The 14922-nt window shown below is 43.6% G+C and overlaps 1 protein-coding gene across 2 annotated transcripts in view; it reads right to left on the bottom strand.

Annotated features, from left to right (window-relative positions):
* Positions 1 to 14922, bottom strand: part of btk (Bruton tyrosine kinase) — a 133102-nt gene that overhangs the window by 41710 nt on the left and 76470 nt on the right. For both annotated transcript variants that reach the window (XM_043704297.2, XM_087992289.1), the window contains exons 9-10: positions 11406 to 11460; positions 6676 to 6755 (exon numbers count right to left, since the gene is read on the bottom strand). In XM_043704297.2, the coding sequence (XP_043560232.2) occupies positions 6676 to 6755; positions 11406 to 11460 (135 nt within the window). The remainder of the gene's footprint in view (positions 1 to 6675; positions 6756 to 11405; positions 11461 to 14922) is intronic.

The raw sequence follows: 14922 nt of genomic DNA, 5'->3' as shown, positions 1-14922 counted from the left end.
AGGGAGAGTTGGACATGGCCTTTGTGGCTAAAGGGATCAAGGGAGAGACAGCGGGAATGGGATACTGAGATTACATTATCATTTGACTTGTTGGGCAGGCTCAAAGGGCTGAATGGCCTACTCCTGCACATATTTTCTGTTCCTACGTTTCAACACTGACTTAATGTTGCAAAGCAGACAGTCCCCAACGGCCAGGGAAAGCAGCCTGCTAACATCACGTTTGCAAAGCGATTCTGACTCCAAGCTGCTGAAGGCTCTCCCTTCCTAGAATAATCACACAAATTACACCGTACATCAAGGTCAAAGAGGCAGGCATGGTGAGGGTGACGGTAAAAGTGGTAGTCGGGCGCACTGACCTCTACACCGCTGAAGCCAAACGCCAACTCAAGGACACTTCTTCCTACCGCCCCCTCGACCATGACCCCACCCCCCATCACCAAACCATCATCTCCCAGACCATACAGAACCTCATCACCTCAGGAGATCTCCCACCCACAGCTTCCAACCTCATAGTCCGGGAACCCCGCACTGCCCGGTTCTACCTCCTTCCCAAGATCCACAAGCCTGACCACCCTGGCCGACCCATTGTCTCAGCATGCTCCTGCCCCACAACTCATCTCTACCTACCTCGACACTGTCCTATCCCACCTAGACCAGGAACTCCCCACATACGTTCGAGACACCACCCACGCCCTCCACCTCCTCCAAGACTTCCGTTTCCCCAGCTCCCAACGTCTCATCTTCACCATGGATATCCAATCTCTCTACACCTCCATCCGCCATGACCAGGGCCTCCAAGCCCTCCGTTTTTTCCTCTCCCGACGTCCTCAATAGTACCCTTCCCCCAACACTCTCATTCGTTTGGCCGAACTGGGCCTCACCCTTAACAATTTCTCCTTCGAATCCTCCCACTTCCTCCAGACCAAAGGAATAGCCATAGGCACACGTATGGGCCCCAGCTATGCCTGTCTCTTTGTTGGCTACGTAGAACAGTCGATCTTCCGTAATTACACCAGCACCACTCCCCACCTCTTCCTCCGCTACATTGATGACTGCATTGGCGCCACCTCGTGCTCCCGCGAAGAGGTTGAGCAATTCATCAACTTCACCAACACATTCCACCCTGACCTTAAATTTACCTGGACCATCTCTGACACCTCCCTCTCCTTCCTGGACCTCTCCATCTCCATTAATGACGACTGACTTGACACTGACATTTTTTACAAACCCACCGACTCCCACAACTACCTGGATTACACCTCTTCCCACCCTACCTCTTGCAAAAATGCTATCGCGTATTCCCAATTCCTCCACCTCCACCGCATCTGCTCCCAGGAGGACCAGTTCCACCACAGAACACACCAGATGGCCTCCTTCTTTAGAGCCCGCAATTTCCCTTCCCACGTGGTTAAAGATGCCCTCCAACGCACCTCGTCCACATCCCGCACCTCTGCCCTCAGACCCCACCCCTCCAACCGTAACAAGGACAGAACCCCCCCTGGTGCTCACCTTCCACCCTACAAACCTCCGCATAAACCAAATCATCCGCCGACATTTCCGCCACCTCCAAAAAGACCCCACCACAAGGGATATATTTCCCTCCCCACCCCTCTCCGCCTTCCGCAAAGACTGTTCCCTACATGACTACCTGGTCAGGTCCACGCCCCCCTACAACCCACCCTCCCATCCTGGCACCTTCCCCTGCCACCGCAGGAACTGCAAAACCTGCGCCTACACCTCCTCCCTCACCTCTATCCAAGGCCCTAAAGGAGCCTTCCACATCCATCAAAGTTTTACCTGCACATCCACTAATATCATTTATTGTATCCGTTGCTCCCGATGCCACCTCCTCTACATTGGGGAGACTGGGCGCCTCCTAGCAGAGTGCTTTAGGGAACATCTCCGGGACACCCGCACCAATCAACCACACTGCCCTGTGGCCCAACATTTCAACTCCCCCTCCCACTCTGCCGAGGACATGGAGGTCCTGGGCCTCCTTCACCGCTGCTCCCTCACCACCAGACGCCTGGAGGAAGAACGCCTCATCTTCCGCCTCGGAACACTTCAACCCCAGGGCATCAATGTGGACTTCAACAATTTCCTCATTTCCCCTTCCCCCACCTCACCCTAGTTCCAAACTTCAGCTCAGCACTGTCCCCATGACTTGTCCTACCTGTCTATCTTCTTTTCCACCTATCCACTCCACCCTCCCCCTGCCCCCGACCTATCACCTTCATCCCCTCCCCCACTCACCTATTGTACTCTATGCTACTTTCTCCCCACCCCCACCCTCCTCTAGCTTATCTCTCCACGCTTCAGGCTCACTGCCTTTATTCCTGATGAAGGGCTTTTGCCCGAAACGTCGATTTCGCTGCTCCTCGGATGCTGCCTGAACTGCTGTGCTCTTCCAGCACCACTAATCCAGAAAATGGTGAGGGTGACGGTCAGATCATGCCAAGCCTGCAGTTGGTAGAGTTTTTGTCTGGGAAGAGGGAGGATAGACAGCTGGAGGGCAGGAGGCACATAGCAATTGGAACACATTAACACACTGCCTACCAGCCTCCTGTGGCACATGATTGACTTGAAGCTAATCAGTTGCTGCAGATTGTTGCAGTGACAGGCATGATTCCCTCGACTGAGGCACTGACATGAAGTATCAGCGTTCACAAGCACAATCAGAAAGGATCCACCCAACTTCAAAGTTCATTGTCAGCTACGTACCATATTCCAATCTTCTTACGCTATCATTTTTCAATATACATACACCCTGCAGTGCTGCTAATGCTGCTGTGAGTCTCACTGAGCCTCAGCACTAAGTCAACAGTTTTACTTCCCTTTTACACTGTCTGCTGTCCCTTCCAGTCACAGCAGATAACTAACAAGCTGCAGTTAATGGAGACGAACAGAACCTCAGAGTCACATCTGGAGTCTAATATTAGCCACTCAAAACACCCGGATACAAATCAAGGTTATTTTTGGTATTTATCAAGGTGAGGATTCTCAACAAGATAGAACACATTTCTTTACAGGATATATGTGTAAGCATCAAACACTCTCAGGGCAAGTACAATGCAGGGATAAAAACACAGCAGAGCTCCCCTTATATTGTTCCCATCAATCACTCCCAGGATGGGTACAACGCAAGGACAGATGCAGAGCAGAGCTCCCTTTTAATTGTCCTCATCAAATACTTCCAAGACTGGTACAACATGATCTTAGATACAGTGTAAGATTCCCTCCACATTGCCCCCAACACTGTCAGGACAGGAACATCTTTCCATTTCTCATTCTTGACCTGAAACCGGAGGCTGAACCAGAAAATGTTAACATCCTAGCTGTATCTACTTCTTAATTTTATTGAGAATTTAACGTTTTGTTCTTTAAGTACTTGCATTTCCCATTTATTTTGCAACTGTGAAAGAAAAATATGTTAATGTCTTAAAATTAATGTCACATGGGCAGTGGCCAAGAGGAAGTAAAGATATTCTAATATCAATCCGAGGTATGCCACTAATCTTCTGCCCAAAGTAGGTTTACCATCTACAAAGTGGCTGCCTGTGATTCCGAATCTTTTAATCATAACATATGGCAACTGCCTGCCGTGAAAGAGAGTTGTGGTTTGCCTTCCCAACAACTATCCTGCACAGAACTGGTCAGAATGGAAGTACAGCTCTGCATATCTAAAGGACCCGAGATTGGATTCTACTCAGAAATCCAGAGCTCTCTCTTAATGAAGAAAAAGTGAAGTGGCAATCTGCGAGTGATTGTCACTCCTTGGAAAATCTGGTCCATAGTTCTCTTGTGAAAGGCATTGTTTTTGAAGAGTCAACTCTCAGGTTCCTATCATTCCTCAAATGATTGGCAGTGATCAGGACTCAGGCTTACTGCAATAACTTATTGCAATTTTTAAAATTTGTCTTATTCGTGATCACAGGAAGGGCAACTTTTATCAGCTATCCTTAGTTGTCCTTGAGAAGGTGGTGGTAGTGAATGCCTGCAGTCTCTGTGGCATAGGGAGACCCTCATGACTGGCCTTATATTAACAGGAATGTTTTTGGATTCTGCGCATTGCAGTGCTGAAAAATGTCAGTGGCGAATTGACCCTCTGTTGTACCTTGCCTTTCCAATTGAGTTATTTGAAGGACAGTTTGAACTGGATAGAAATTGCTTGAAAGATTCAATAACAGACCTAATCTAACCTTACCCAAACTTAAAAATATATTAATCCTAACATATTTCAACTTTTTTGTATGTTTTTGCTGAACTTTAACTCGTGTTGGAACATTGTCCTCTACAATCCAATGTCAAACCCTCTTTTGGTGCACTCCACAATTCAAAGGTAAAATTGTTGCCTCTCCCACCTCAATTAAGACCTCACCCATCTCTTCACATAAGACCATTGTTTGCCTTGTCCATAGGGAAATATTGGTGCTATGCCACACACTGATTGCTTCATTTCATGCAAATTGACTTTCCACCACTACATGCAGTTAAAAACTTAGCAACATAGATACCACAAAATTCAGGAAACTTAGGAAGTAGTAATGAAATACACAGCAGCATCAAACCTAGAGTTATAGAGAAAGATGCTCACTGAAGAACTGGTCAGGACAAACACAATTAGCTTGGTACAGAGGAATTAGAAATGGGAGAAAGTGCAGAGGGAATAGTGATAGAGAACTTGAAGCTCAGGGTTCATTCTAAATATTATCTTTCAGTCATGTTTGGATTATGGCATTAACAATGTTAATATTTATTATCCATTAAGAATTGCTGATGAAAATTGTTGAGCTTTCACAGCAGTGTAGTAAAGACCCTCTGAAAGTGTTCTCAATCCTAACAAATATGGTCTGTTTTTCTTGTTGATTCCTTGAAATAGTGATCTTGTCTTCTATTTATTCCAGGAACCTGTCCCTCACGCAGGTTCTGGAAATTTGCTGTTCCCAGTCTATCGGAAGATTATTGCCCACATGGTTAATTACCCTTATTACATGCACTGTTAATTTTCTGAATTGCATTCAACGCTAAAACCCCAACTACTGGAAAGAAACCTATAAATAAGTCCCATCACTGTTTACTGTCTCTTGCTGTTTCACAGCTCCATATAAACTAATTTCACTTCCATTTTGTTTAATTAAGATCCTCTCTCTCTCTCTGTGCTGACTTTATGTCAACCTTTATTAACAGGGAAACCAATCCTCCTTTTTCAGTTTAATCTGTTTCTTTTAAAATACTCCCCAAATTTGGATACCTTGCCCCTGCATCTAATGGTAATTCAATCAAAGCTATCTGTGTTATTAATTCATCCAGTTTCGTATGAATGTTTCACAAAGTCACATAGCTTTGATGTATGTTTGGTTTTCTTCAATGTTACCTTAATGATTATTGCCTGTTTAATGTTACATTCACTGTCCTTTCCTGACGCTCTCTGCTTCATTTTGCCTCAAACACTGTTCTGCTCTAGAGCCTTGACCATTTCCCCTGTTGTTTTTCAATCTCCTGTTTCCTGGATCTCACCATCTCCTCTGTACTAGTTTCCTGCCTCTTGCTCTGGCCCTTATCAAATATCAATGGTACCAGGAGAAAGTGAGCACTGCAGATGCCAGAGGTCAGAGTCGAAGAGTGTGTTGCTGGAAAAGCACAGCCAGTCAGGCAGCATCTGAGGAGCAGGAGAGTCGATGTTTCAAGTATAAGCTCTTCATCAGGAAGAGCTTTTCCTGATGAAGAGCTTATGCTTGAAACGTCGATTCCCCTGCTCCTCGGATGCTACCTGACCAGCTCTGCTTTCCCAGCACCACACTCTTTGACTATCAATGGTACCAGCCTACGCTGAGCGGAGTCCATCTCAATGGAACAGATTCCTCTCATCCTTGTTTTTTGATACTTTGATGACCTCCTTCCACTTTCCCTTTGCTTCCTGATCCCCTTCGATGGCTGTCATGCTTTTACCTGACTTCAGGAGAATGTGAGCAGAACTAAAGGAGACATTTTGGGATTGAACAGGGGTAAATTTAAAATGAATCTGTCAAAATTTCACTGAGTGACGCCACTCCCTAGGAAACAGTAGAGGCATCTAGTATTGATAAATACAAACATAAGTTAGGTTCCTTTCTGAAAAGAACATGCTGGGTAGAGTATACGGTTAAATTGGGGAGATAATGTGTGGTGAATTAGGATCCTTCATAGGAATGAGTGATTTTGGATCAATGATTCCAATTACTGTGAGTTTCACTCACCCTCTGTTTGGGACTATAGTACATTGACTAGTAAAGTGATTAGTCAACAAGTCAATTATCATTATGTCCGTGCACTACCAGGATGCTCGAAGTTAAGATGTTTAAGATGTTAATAGTAATTACGCTGGTGATATCCATCATCAATGATGTGAGCTGATGTCAGATCCATTGGAAACAAAGGGAGAGAAAAACGTCCTGGAACACATAAGTAGTGAATGAATATTCATCAGTTTCTAACTCACTATGTTTTCCAGTTCAATTCTATTGAAAACATACAGACCCCAGTCTAGTAATACTCTAGTATTATTGCAAATAGAGTACAGTCCATTTTTATTCAATAACTCGAGTTTCAATGTAAATGGAACGGCAAGCTTGCTGACCAAGCTCCTATTGAAATTGGCTATGCTGTTAGACAATGCAATGGCAGAGTTTGACCTACCCTGGTGCTTTGCTGTACACAGACATTGTGTATTTTCCAGCCTGGCTTGAGTTCCTGAGCAGGAATGCGCCTTCCTTACCCTACAAAGGAAACATAAATTACTGCATTAACAGGCAAAAGGATAACATAGAAGACAAAATAACATCACAATTCAGGAGATTCAGATTTTAAAAAATAACAACAATAAAAAGATTTTAAGGCAGAAAAGATATTCAATAAGAATATGAGAAAAAGCAACAGGAGTAGCCCTTCGAATCTGCTTTGACATTAAATCCATCCATGGCTGATCTTCTCCCTGAACCATATTTAAAGGCAATGTCACAAGGCTAGCAATCCAGAGCCCCAGGCTAATGTCCTGGAGACCTGGCGTTGAGTCCCACTGTTATTGGACAATGAATAAATCGACAAGAAAGTCAGGTTACGATTGTTTCTTTCATGCAGGGAGGGCCAGCCTTATCATAATGGCGTATTACAAACACTTCCATGCTTTATACACCCATTTGCAATTACAACATGACAAAAAATGTAACCCTTAACTAAATGAAACTGATTCAATCCCAACATCAACATCAACCCTTGTGGAATCAAGGGTTATGGAAATAAGGCAGGAACATGATACTGATTAAGGATGATCAGCCATGATCATATTGAATGGTGGTGCAGGCTCAAAGGGCAGAATGGCCTACTCCTGCACCTATTGTCTATTGTCTAACATGACAAATGATGAAGTGTGAATATAATTAAAAATCTGAAATCAAAAAGCTAGTTTAATCGTGACCATGTAATCAATGTCAACTGTTGTAAATAGTGATCTGGTTATTAATATCCTTTAGAGAAGGTTATCTGCCGATTCCACCTGGACTGGCCTACAAGTTGACTTCAGACCCACAGGAAAGTAGCTGACTCTTAAGTGCCCTCTGCAATGGTCAGCAAGTCATTTGGTTCAAGGGCAATTAGGGATGGACAGAAAATGGTGCCCAGCCAGTGAGACTCATGTCCACCAGTGTAAAAAATCTTCGCTGTACATTGTCCTTACCCCTTAATTCCCTGAAAGACCTAAAATTTTTCTCTCCCTGTCTTCAATGTATTGAATGATGGAGCATCTCCAATCCTCTGAGGTAGGGAATTTCAAAGATTCATTTCCAACTGAGGGAAGAAATATTCACTTGTCTCTGTCCTAAATAATCAATTCTTTTCCTGAGACTGCGTCCCTGCATTCATGATTCCCCACTGAATAGAATCAGTTTCTCAGTGTCTACCCTGTCAAGCCCCTTTATAAATGTCCATTTTCAATTAGATTAGCTCTCATTCTGTGAACTTCAGAGATGGTAGACCCAATTTACTTGGTTTCTCAGAACAGGACAATGCACTCATCCCAGCTACCAATCTCAGGAACCTTCACTATACCTGACCCTCTGCATGTACACCTTTCTTGAAATGCAGAACCAACCTACTTAATATTTGGAAAGGCATGAGTTTATTAGGGATAGTCAGCATGGCTTTGTCAGATGGAGGTCATGCCAAACAAATTTGTTAGATTTTTATTGAAAATGTGATCAAATGTGTAGATGAGGGAAGTTCAGTTGATGTAGTATATATGGATTTTAGCAAACCTTTTGATAACGTCTGACATTGGAGACCAATTGAGTAGGTTAAAGCACATGGAATTGAGGGAAACTCGGCAAAATGGATCAGAAACTGACAGTAACAGGACACAAAGGTAGAAGGCAGTTTGAATGACTGGAGGCCAGTGTCCAGCATGTACCACAAGAATCAGTACTGGGACTCTTATTGTTTGTTATATGTATAAATGATATAGATGAATATTAAGCAAACTTGCAGATGACACCAAGATTGCTAGAGTTGTTAATAGTGAAGAAGATGGTTATAGGTTACAGGAAGATATAAATGGAATGATCAGATGGGCAGACCAGTAGCAGATGGTATTTAACTCTGACAAGAGTGAGGGGAGGCACTTTGGAAGAAGAAAAAAAGTGAGGAAGTGTTTAATGAATGGCAGGACACTGAGTAGCTTAGAGGAAAAGAGCGATCTTGGGGTGATGATTCACAGATGAAATCGGCAAAGCATGTGAATAGGACAATTAAAAGACATATGTGTCACTTCCTTTCATCGGTCATGGAATAGAGTAAAAGAGCAAGGAAGTAATGTTGGAGTTGTATAGAGCATTAGTCAGGCCAAACTGGAGTACTGCATGTAGTTCTGGTTGCTTCACTTGAGGAAGGATGTGATAGTACTGGAGGAGGTACTGAGAAGGTTCACCAGGATGTTGCTTGGGATAGAGAAATTGAGCTGTAAGAAGAGAATAGATAGGTTTGGATTGTTTTCTTAAAAACAGAGAAGACTGAGGGGGGACATGATTGAGGCGCATAAGATTATGAGGGGTATGAGCAGGGTGAATAGAGAGCAGCTGTTCCGGTGGTTGAGGGGTCAATCACAAGAGGATATAGTTTTATGGTAAGGGGCGGGAGATTCAGAGGGGATTTTGGAAAATATGTTTTCACTCAGCGAGTGGTGGGATTCTGAAATGCACTGTCTGGGAAGGCTGTGGAGGCTGGAAGCCTTACAACATTTAAAAACAATATCTGGATGAGTCCTTCAGATATCATAATATTGAATGATATGGGCCAAAGTGCAGGAAATTGGAATTAGTGCACTTTTAGTGAGAATTATGTAATGCAGATTTGATGGGTTGAAGGGCCTTTTCTGCACTGCATGAATCTATGAATCTAAAACAACATGTAGGATGTCTAGTTTAATCTCACTAAAGTCCTTATCAATTGCAGCAAAACTTCTTTATTCCCATTTCTAATCCTTTGTAATAAAGGCCAGCATGCTACTTGCTTTTTTAATTGCTTGTTGGAAATGCATGCTAATTTCTGGATTAATTGTATGATCAGACCCTTTGAACAACAACTACATTTACAGGCTTTCTTTCCTGTTAAAGAATGTTCTGCATTTTTATTCTTATTAAATTAAATAATCTCACACTTCCTTGCGTTGTACTTGATCTGCATTTTATGACCCAATATGTTAACCTTTTATGCAGCTTCTTTGTTACTTTTCCCACAATTTACATTATCACCTCACTTCATCTCATTAGTAAACTTAGATAATTATGCTCGGTCCCTTTGTGCATGTCACTAATATAGACTGCAAACAGCTGAGGCCCCACCACTCATCCTTGCAGCATGCCACTTGTCACAGCTTCAGGAATGAAGGCAAGAGTTTGTGCAATCTAATGCAGCACAAACACAGGTGAGAAAAGTGCTCTGACACTCACAGGAGGGAGCATTTCAACCCTTCTCCTGAAGATCAGTCCCAATGTTCGAAACAGATCTGGTCTAGGATCAAATTCTAAAGAGTGAGGTACGAGTACCAGCAACTCATTCAATTGACTGGATTGCATGTGGTTAATCATGTCTATTGGTCAATAGATTGCACTTAATAGGATATTGTATTCATAGAGTAGGGTCTCTGTAGGACTCAAGTCCTAATGCGTTTTAGGAGTGGTATCTTTTATTTAACCCCAAACTCTAATAACTTGGGAGTGTTTGATAAGGAAGACACCATAGAGGGAGCTTTACTCTATACTTAAACCTATGCTGTTCCTGTCCTTGGTGTGATTGAAGGTTACAGTGTAAATGGAACTTTACTCTGCAACTAATCTCACACTGTACTTGCTCTGTGAGTGTTTGATGGGGACAGTGTGGAGGCAGCTTTACTCTGTATTAAACCCTGTACAGTGCCTGTCTTAGGAGTGATGATGTGGAGGAGGCGGTGTTGGACTTGGGTGGACAAAGTTAAAAATCACACAATACCAGGTTATAGTCCAACAGGTTTATTTGGAAGCACTAGCTTTCGCAGTGCTGCTCCTTCATCAGGTAGCTGTGGAGCAGGATTCTAGGCCACAGAATTTATAGCAAAAGATTATAGTGTCATACAGCTGAAATGATATATTGAACAAGCTTAGATTGCTGTTAAGTCTTTCATCTTTTAGAATGGGTTGCAGGTTTGGGTTCATTAATATGTAAATCCCAGAACTTCTTTTAAGTCACATTCCCATGATAGCTTAAGTTTTATATTTAAAAAGTGACATTTCAGCTCAGACAATTCATTAAAGGTGATTCTTCTGCTTCTAGAAATAGAACCAGTCTGACTTACTCTAACCAGACTCTGGGGATCCAGACAGATTCTAACCTCACACCTTTAATGCATTGCTTGAGCTGAGATGTCACTTTTTTTTATAAAACCTTATGTTATCTTGGCAATGTGATTTAAAAGAAATTCTGGGATTTACATATTAATGAACCAAAAACCTGCAACCCATTCTAAACGATGAAAGACTTAACAGCAATCTAGGCTTGTTCAATATATCATTTCAGCTGTATGACACTGTAATCTTTTGCTATAAATTCTGTGTCTCATGATCCTGCTCTACTGGTTGCCTGATGAAGGAGCAGCACTCCAAAAGCCAGTGCTTCCAAATAAACCTGTTGGACTATAATCTGGTGTGGTGTGATTTTTAACTTTGTCTTAAGAGTAATAGATGTGGACAATGTAGCGAGAGCTTCACTCTGTGTCGAACCCTGCGCTGTACCCATCCTGGGAGTGTTGGCTTTATGATCTCTGAACCACTCTTTTGCATAGTCACACTGTTAGGTTTTGACATTTTGTACAGTGAAGGAGAAGAGTGAAAAATAATCATTACCTCCTGTTTCAGCAGCTGCTCTGCTTTGCTCCTTGTGATTTCTTTGTTATACCATCTGTGTGAGGACAGGACAACGGTAAATATTTCTGTTCATTGCAAATCTGCTGCGTGCTCACTTTTTTTTAAGATTAGATTACTTACAGTGTGGAAACAGGCCCTTCAGGCCAACAAGTCCACACCGACCCACCAACACGCAACCCACCCAGACCCATTCCCCTACATTTACCCCTTCATCTAACATTACGGGCAATTTAGCATGGCCAATTCACCTAACCTGCACATTTTTGGACTGTGGGAGGAAACTGGAGCACCTGGAGGAAACCCACGGGGAGAATGTGCAAACTCCACACAGTCAGTTGCCTGAGGCGGGAATTGAACCCGGGTCTCTGGCGCTGTGAGGCAGCAGTGCTAACCACTGTGCCACCGTGCTGCCCACTTGATCAGGTCCTGAGATTTATCTACCTTTGTGTTTTCTAAGACCGCCAGCATTTCCTCTTCTACTGCATTTTTTCTTATTGGTTTGACCGGTATGGTCTCTCTGTGAGTATCAAATCTATTGGAATGGAATACAGAGCCTGTAGTGGAGCCAGTGGTCCAGAAGGCATTGACTAGATCTCTTAGGCCGATCCCCAGGGTTTACTCCATCAGACAATGCTGTATAATCTATAAGTATGGGCAACACTCCTGTCATGAAACGATTCAAGTCACCTTCTGCCTACCCGAAGCAGATTTATCATTTTTAAGGCAGAGGTCACTATGTGGCAGCAGTGTGTACCATCGACAAGGTGTACTGCAGCAACACACAAATCCATTTTGGAGAGCACCTTCCAAAGCAGGACCGTTACCATCAAAAAGAAATGGCAAAAGGTACATGGGAGCAGCATACCCTGCAGGTTCCCCTCTGAGATGCACATCAACCTGATTTGGAACGACATTACTTCACTGGGTTAAAATACTGGAACTCCCTCACTAACACCACTGTTGGTGTATCTATACACAATGGACTGCAATGGTTCAAAAAGGTTGTTCCTACCAACTTTTCCAGGGCAGGTAGAGATAGCAAATTAAAATTGGCCTATTCAGCAAAGCCCGTATACCATGACTGATAAAAAGACTAATTACAGAAACATGCCACAAAATCTAGCATGATATTAATGCCACTTCTGAGGGAGTGCTGCACTATCAGAGAGTCAGTAATTAGAGATTGCTGCACTTTCAGAGGGTGAGTACTGAGGAAGTGCTGCACTGTCGGAAGGTCATTACTGAGAAGTTCTACATTATCAGAAGGTCAGTAGAGTCATAGAGATGTACAGCATGGAAACAGACCCCTCAGTCCAACCCGTCCATACTGACCAGATATCCCAACTCAATCTAGTCCCACCTGCCAGAACCTGGCCCATATCCCTCCAAACCCTTCCTATTCAGATGCCTTTTAAATGTTACAATTGTACCAGCCTCCACCACTTCCTCTGACAGTTCATTCCATACACGCAACACCCTCTGCACGAAAACGTTGTCTCTTAGGTCTCTTTTATATCTTTCCCCTCTCATCCTAAACCTATGCCCTCTAGTTCTGGACTCCCCCAACCCAGGGAAAACATTTTGTCTATTTATCCTATCCATGCCCCTCATGATTTTATAAACCTCTATAAGGTCACCCTCAGGCTCCCACACTCCAGGGAAAACAGCTCTAGCCTATTCAACCTCTCCCTATAGCTCAAATCCTCCGACCCTGGCAACATCCTTGTGAATCTTTTCTGAACTCTTTCAAGTTTCATAACATCTTTCCAATAGGAAGGAGACCAGAATTGCATGCAGTGGCCTAACCAATGTCCTGTACAGCCACAACATAACCTCCCAAATCCTGTACTCAATACTCTGACCAATAAAGGAAAGCATACCAAACGCCTTCTTCACTATCCTATCTACCTGCGACTCCACTTCCAAGGAGTTATTAACCTGCTGTCCAAGGTCTCTTTGTTCAGCAACACTCCCTAGGACCTTACCATTAAGTGTATAAGTCCTGCTAAGATTTGCTTTCCCAAAATGCAGCATCTCACATTTATCTAAATTAAACTCCATCTGCCACTTCTCATCCATTGGTCCATCTCATCAAGATCCCATTGTAATCTGAGGTAACCTTCTTCGCTGTCCACTACCCCTCCAATTTTGGTGTTATCTGCAAACTTACTAACTATACCTCCTATGTTCACATCCAAATCATTTATATAAATGAAGAAAAGTAGTAGACCCTGCACCGATCCTTGTGGCAGTCCACTGGTACAGGCCTCCAGTCTGAAAAACAACCCTCCACCACCAATCTCTGACTTCTACCTTTGAGCCAGTTCTGTATCCAAATGGCTAGTTCTCCTTTATTCCATGAGTTCTAACCTTGCTCACCAGTCTCCCATTTGGAACCTTGTTGAATGCCTTACTGAAGTCCATATAGATCACATCTATCACTCTGCCCTTGGTCAGTATTGAGGGAGTTCTGCATTAACAGAAGGTTAGTACTGAGGGAGTTGTACATTATCAGAAGGTCAGTGCTGAGGGAGTGCTGCACTGTTGCAGGTCAGTACCGAGGCAATGCTACATGATGGAGGGTCAGCACTGAGTGCTACAGAGTCAGACGATTTTCAAGGATGTTGCCAAGGTTGGAGGTATGGGAAGAGGCTGAATAGGCTGGGCTGTTTTCCCTGGAACATTACAGGCTGAGGGATGACCTTACAGAGGTTTATAAAATCATGAGAGACATGAATAGGGTGAATAGTCAAGGTCTTTTCCCCAGGATAGGTCAGACCAACACCTGACATTATAGGTTTAAGGTGAAAGGGGAAAGATTTAGAAGGGACCTAAGGGACAACATTTTCACACAGACGGTAGTGTGTGTATGAAATGGGCTACCAGAGGAAGTGGTGTAGGCAGGTAGAATTATAACATTTAAAAGACATCTGGATGGGTAAATGAATGTGAAGGGTTTAGAAGGATATGGGCCAAATGGGACTAGATTAATTTAGGATATCTGGTCATCATGAATGAGTTGGATCGAAGGGTCTGTTTCTGTGCTGTACAACTCTGTGACTCTACTGAGGGAGCACTGTACTAATGGAGTATTAGTACTAAGGGAGTGCTGTACAGTTGCAGGATCATTACTGAGGGAGTACAAGAGTGTCAGAAAGTCAGTACTGACGGAGTACTGCACCGTCGCAGGATAAGTGCTGAAGTATTGACGCACATCAGAGATTCAGTACTGAGAGAGTGTCGCATTGTTAGAGGGTCAGTACTGAGGGAGTGCTGCACTGTCAGAGGGTCAGCATTGAGGGAGTTTTGCACTGTCAGAGGGTCAGTATTGAAGGAGTGCTGCACTGTCAGAGGGTCAGTACTGAGGGAGTGCTGCACTGTCAGAGGGTCAGCATTGAGGGAGTGCTGCACTGTCAGAGGGTCAGTACTGAGGGAGTGCTGCACTGCCAGAGGGTCAGTACTGAGGGAGTGCTGCACTGTCAGCGGGTCAGTACTG

This window comes from Chiloscyllium plagiosum, unplaced genomic scaffold, assembly GCF_037043375.1.
Source record: "Chiloscyllium plagiosum isolate Xiang-an unplaced genomic scaffold, Cpla_swu_hap1 HiC_scaffold_11, whole genome shotgun sequence".
Classification (NCBI taxonomy): Eukaryota; Metazoa; Chordata; class Chondrichthyes; order Orectolobiformes; family Hemiscylliidae; genus Chiloscyllium; species Chiloscyllium plagiosum.
The sequence above is the reverse complement of the archived record's forward strand: the minus strand, read 5'-3'. Positions and strand labels throughout refer to the sequence as shown.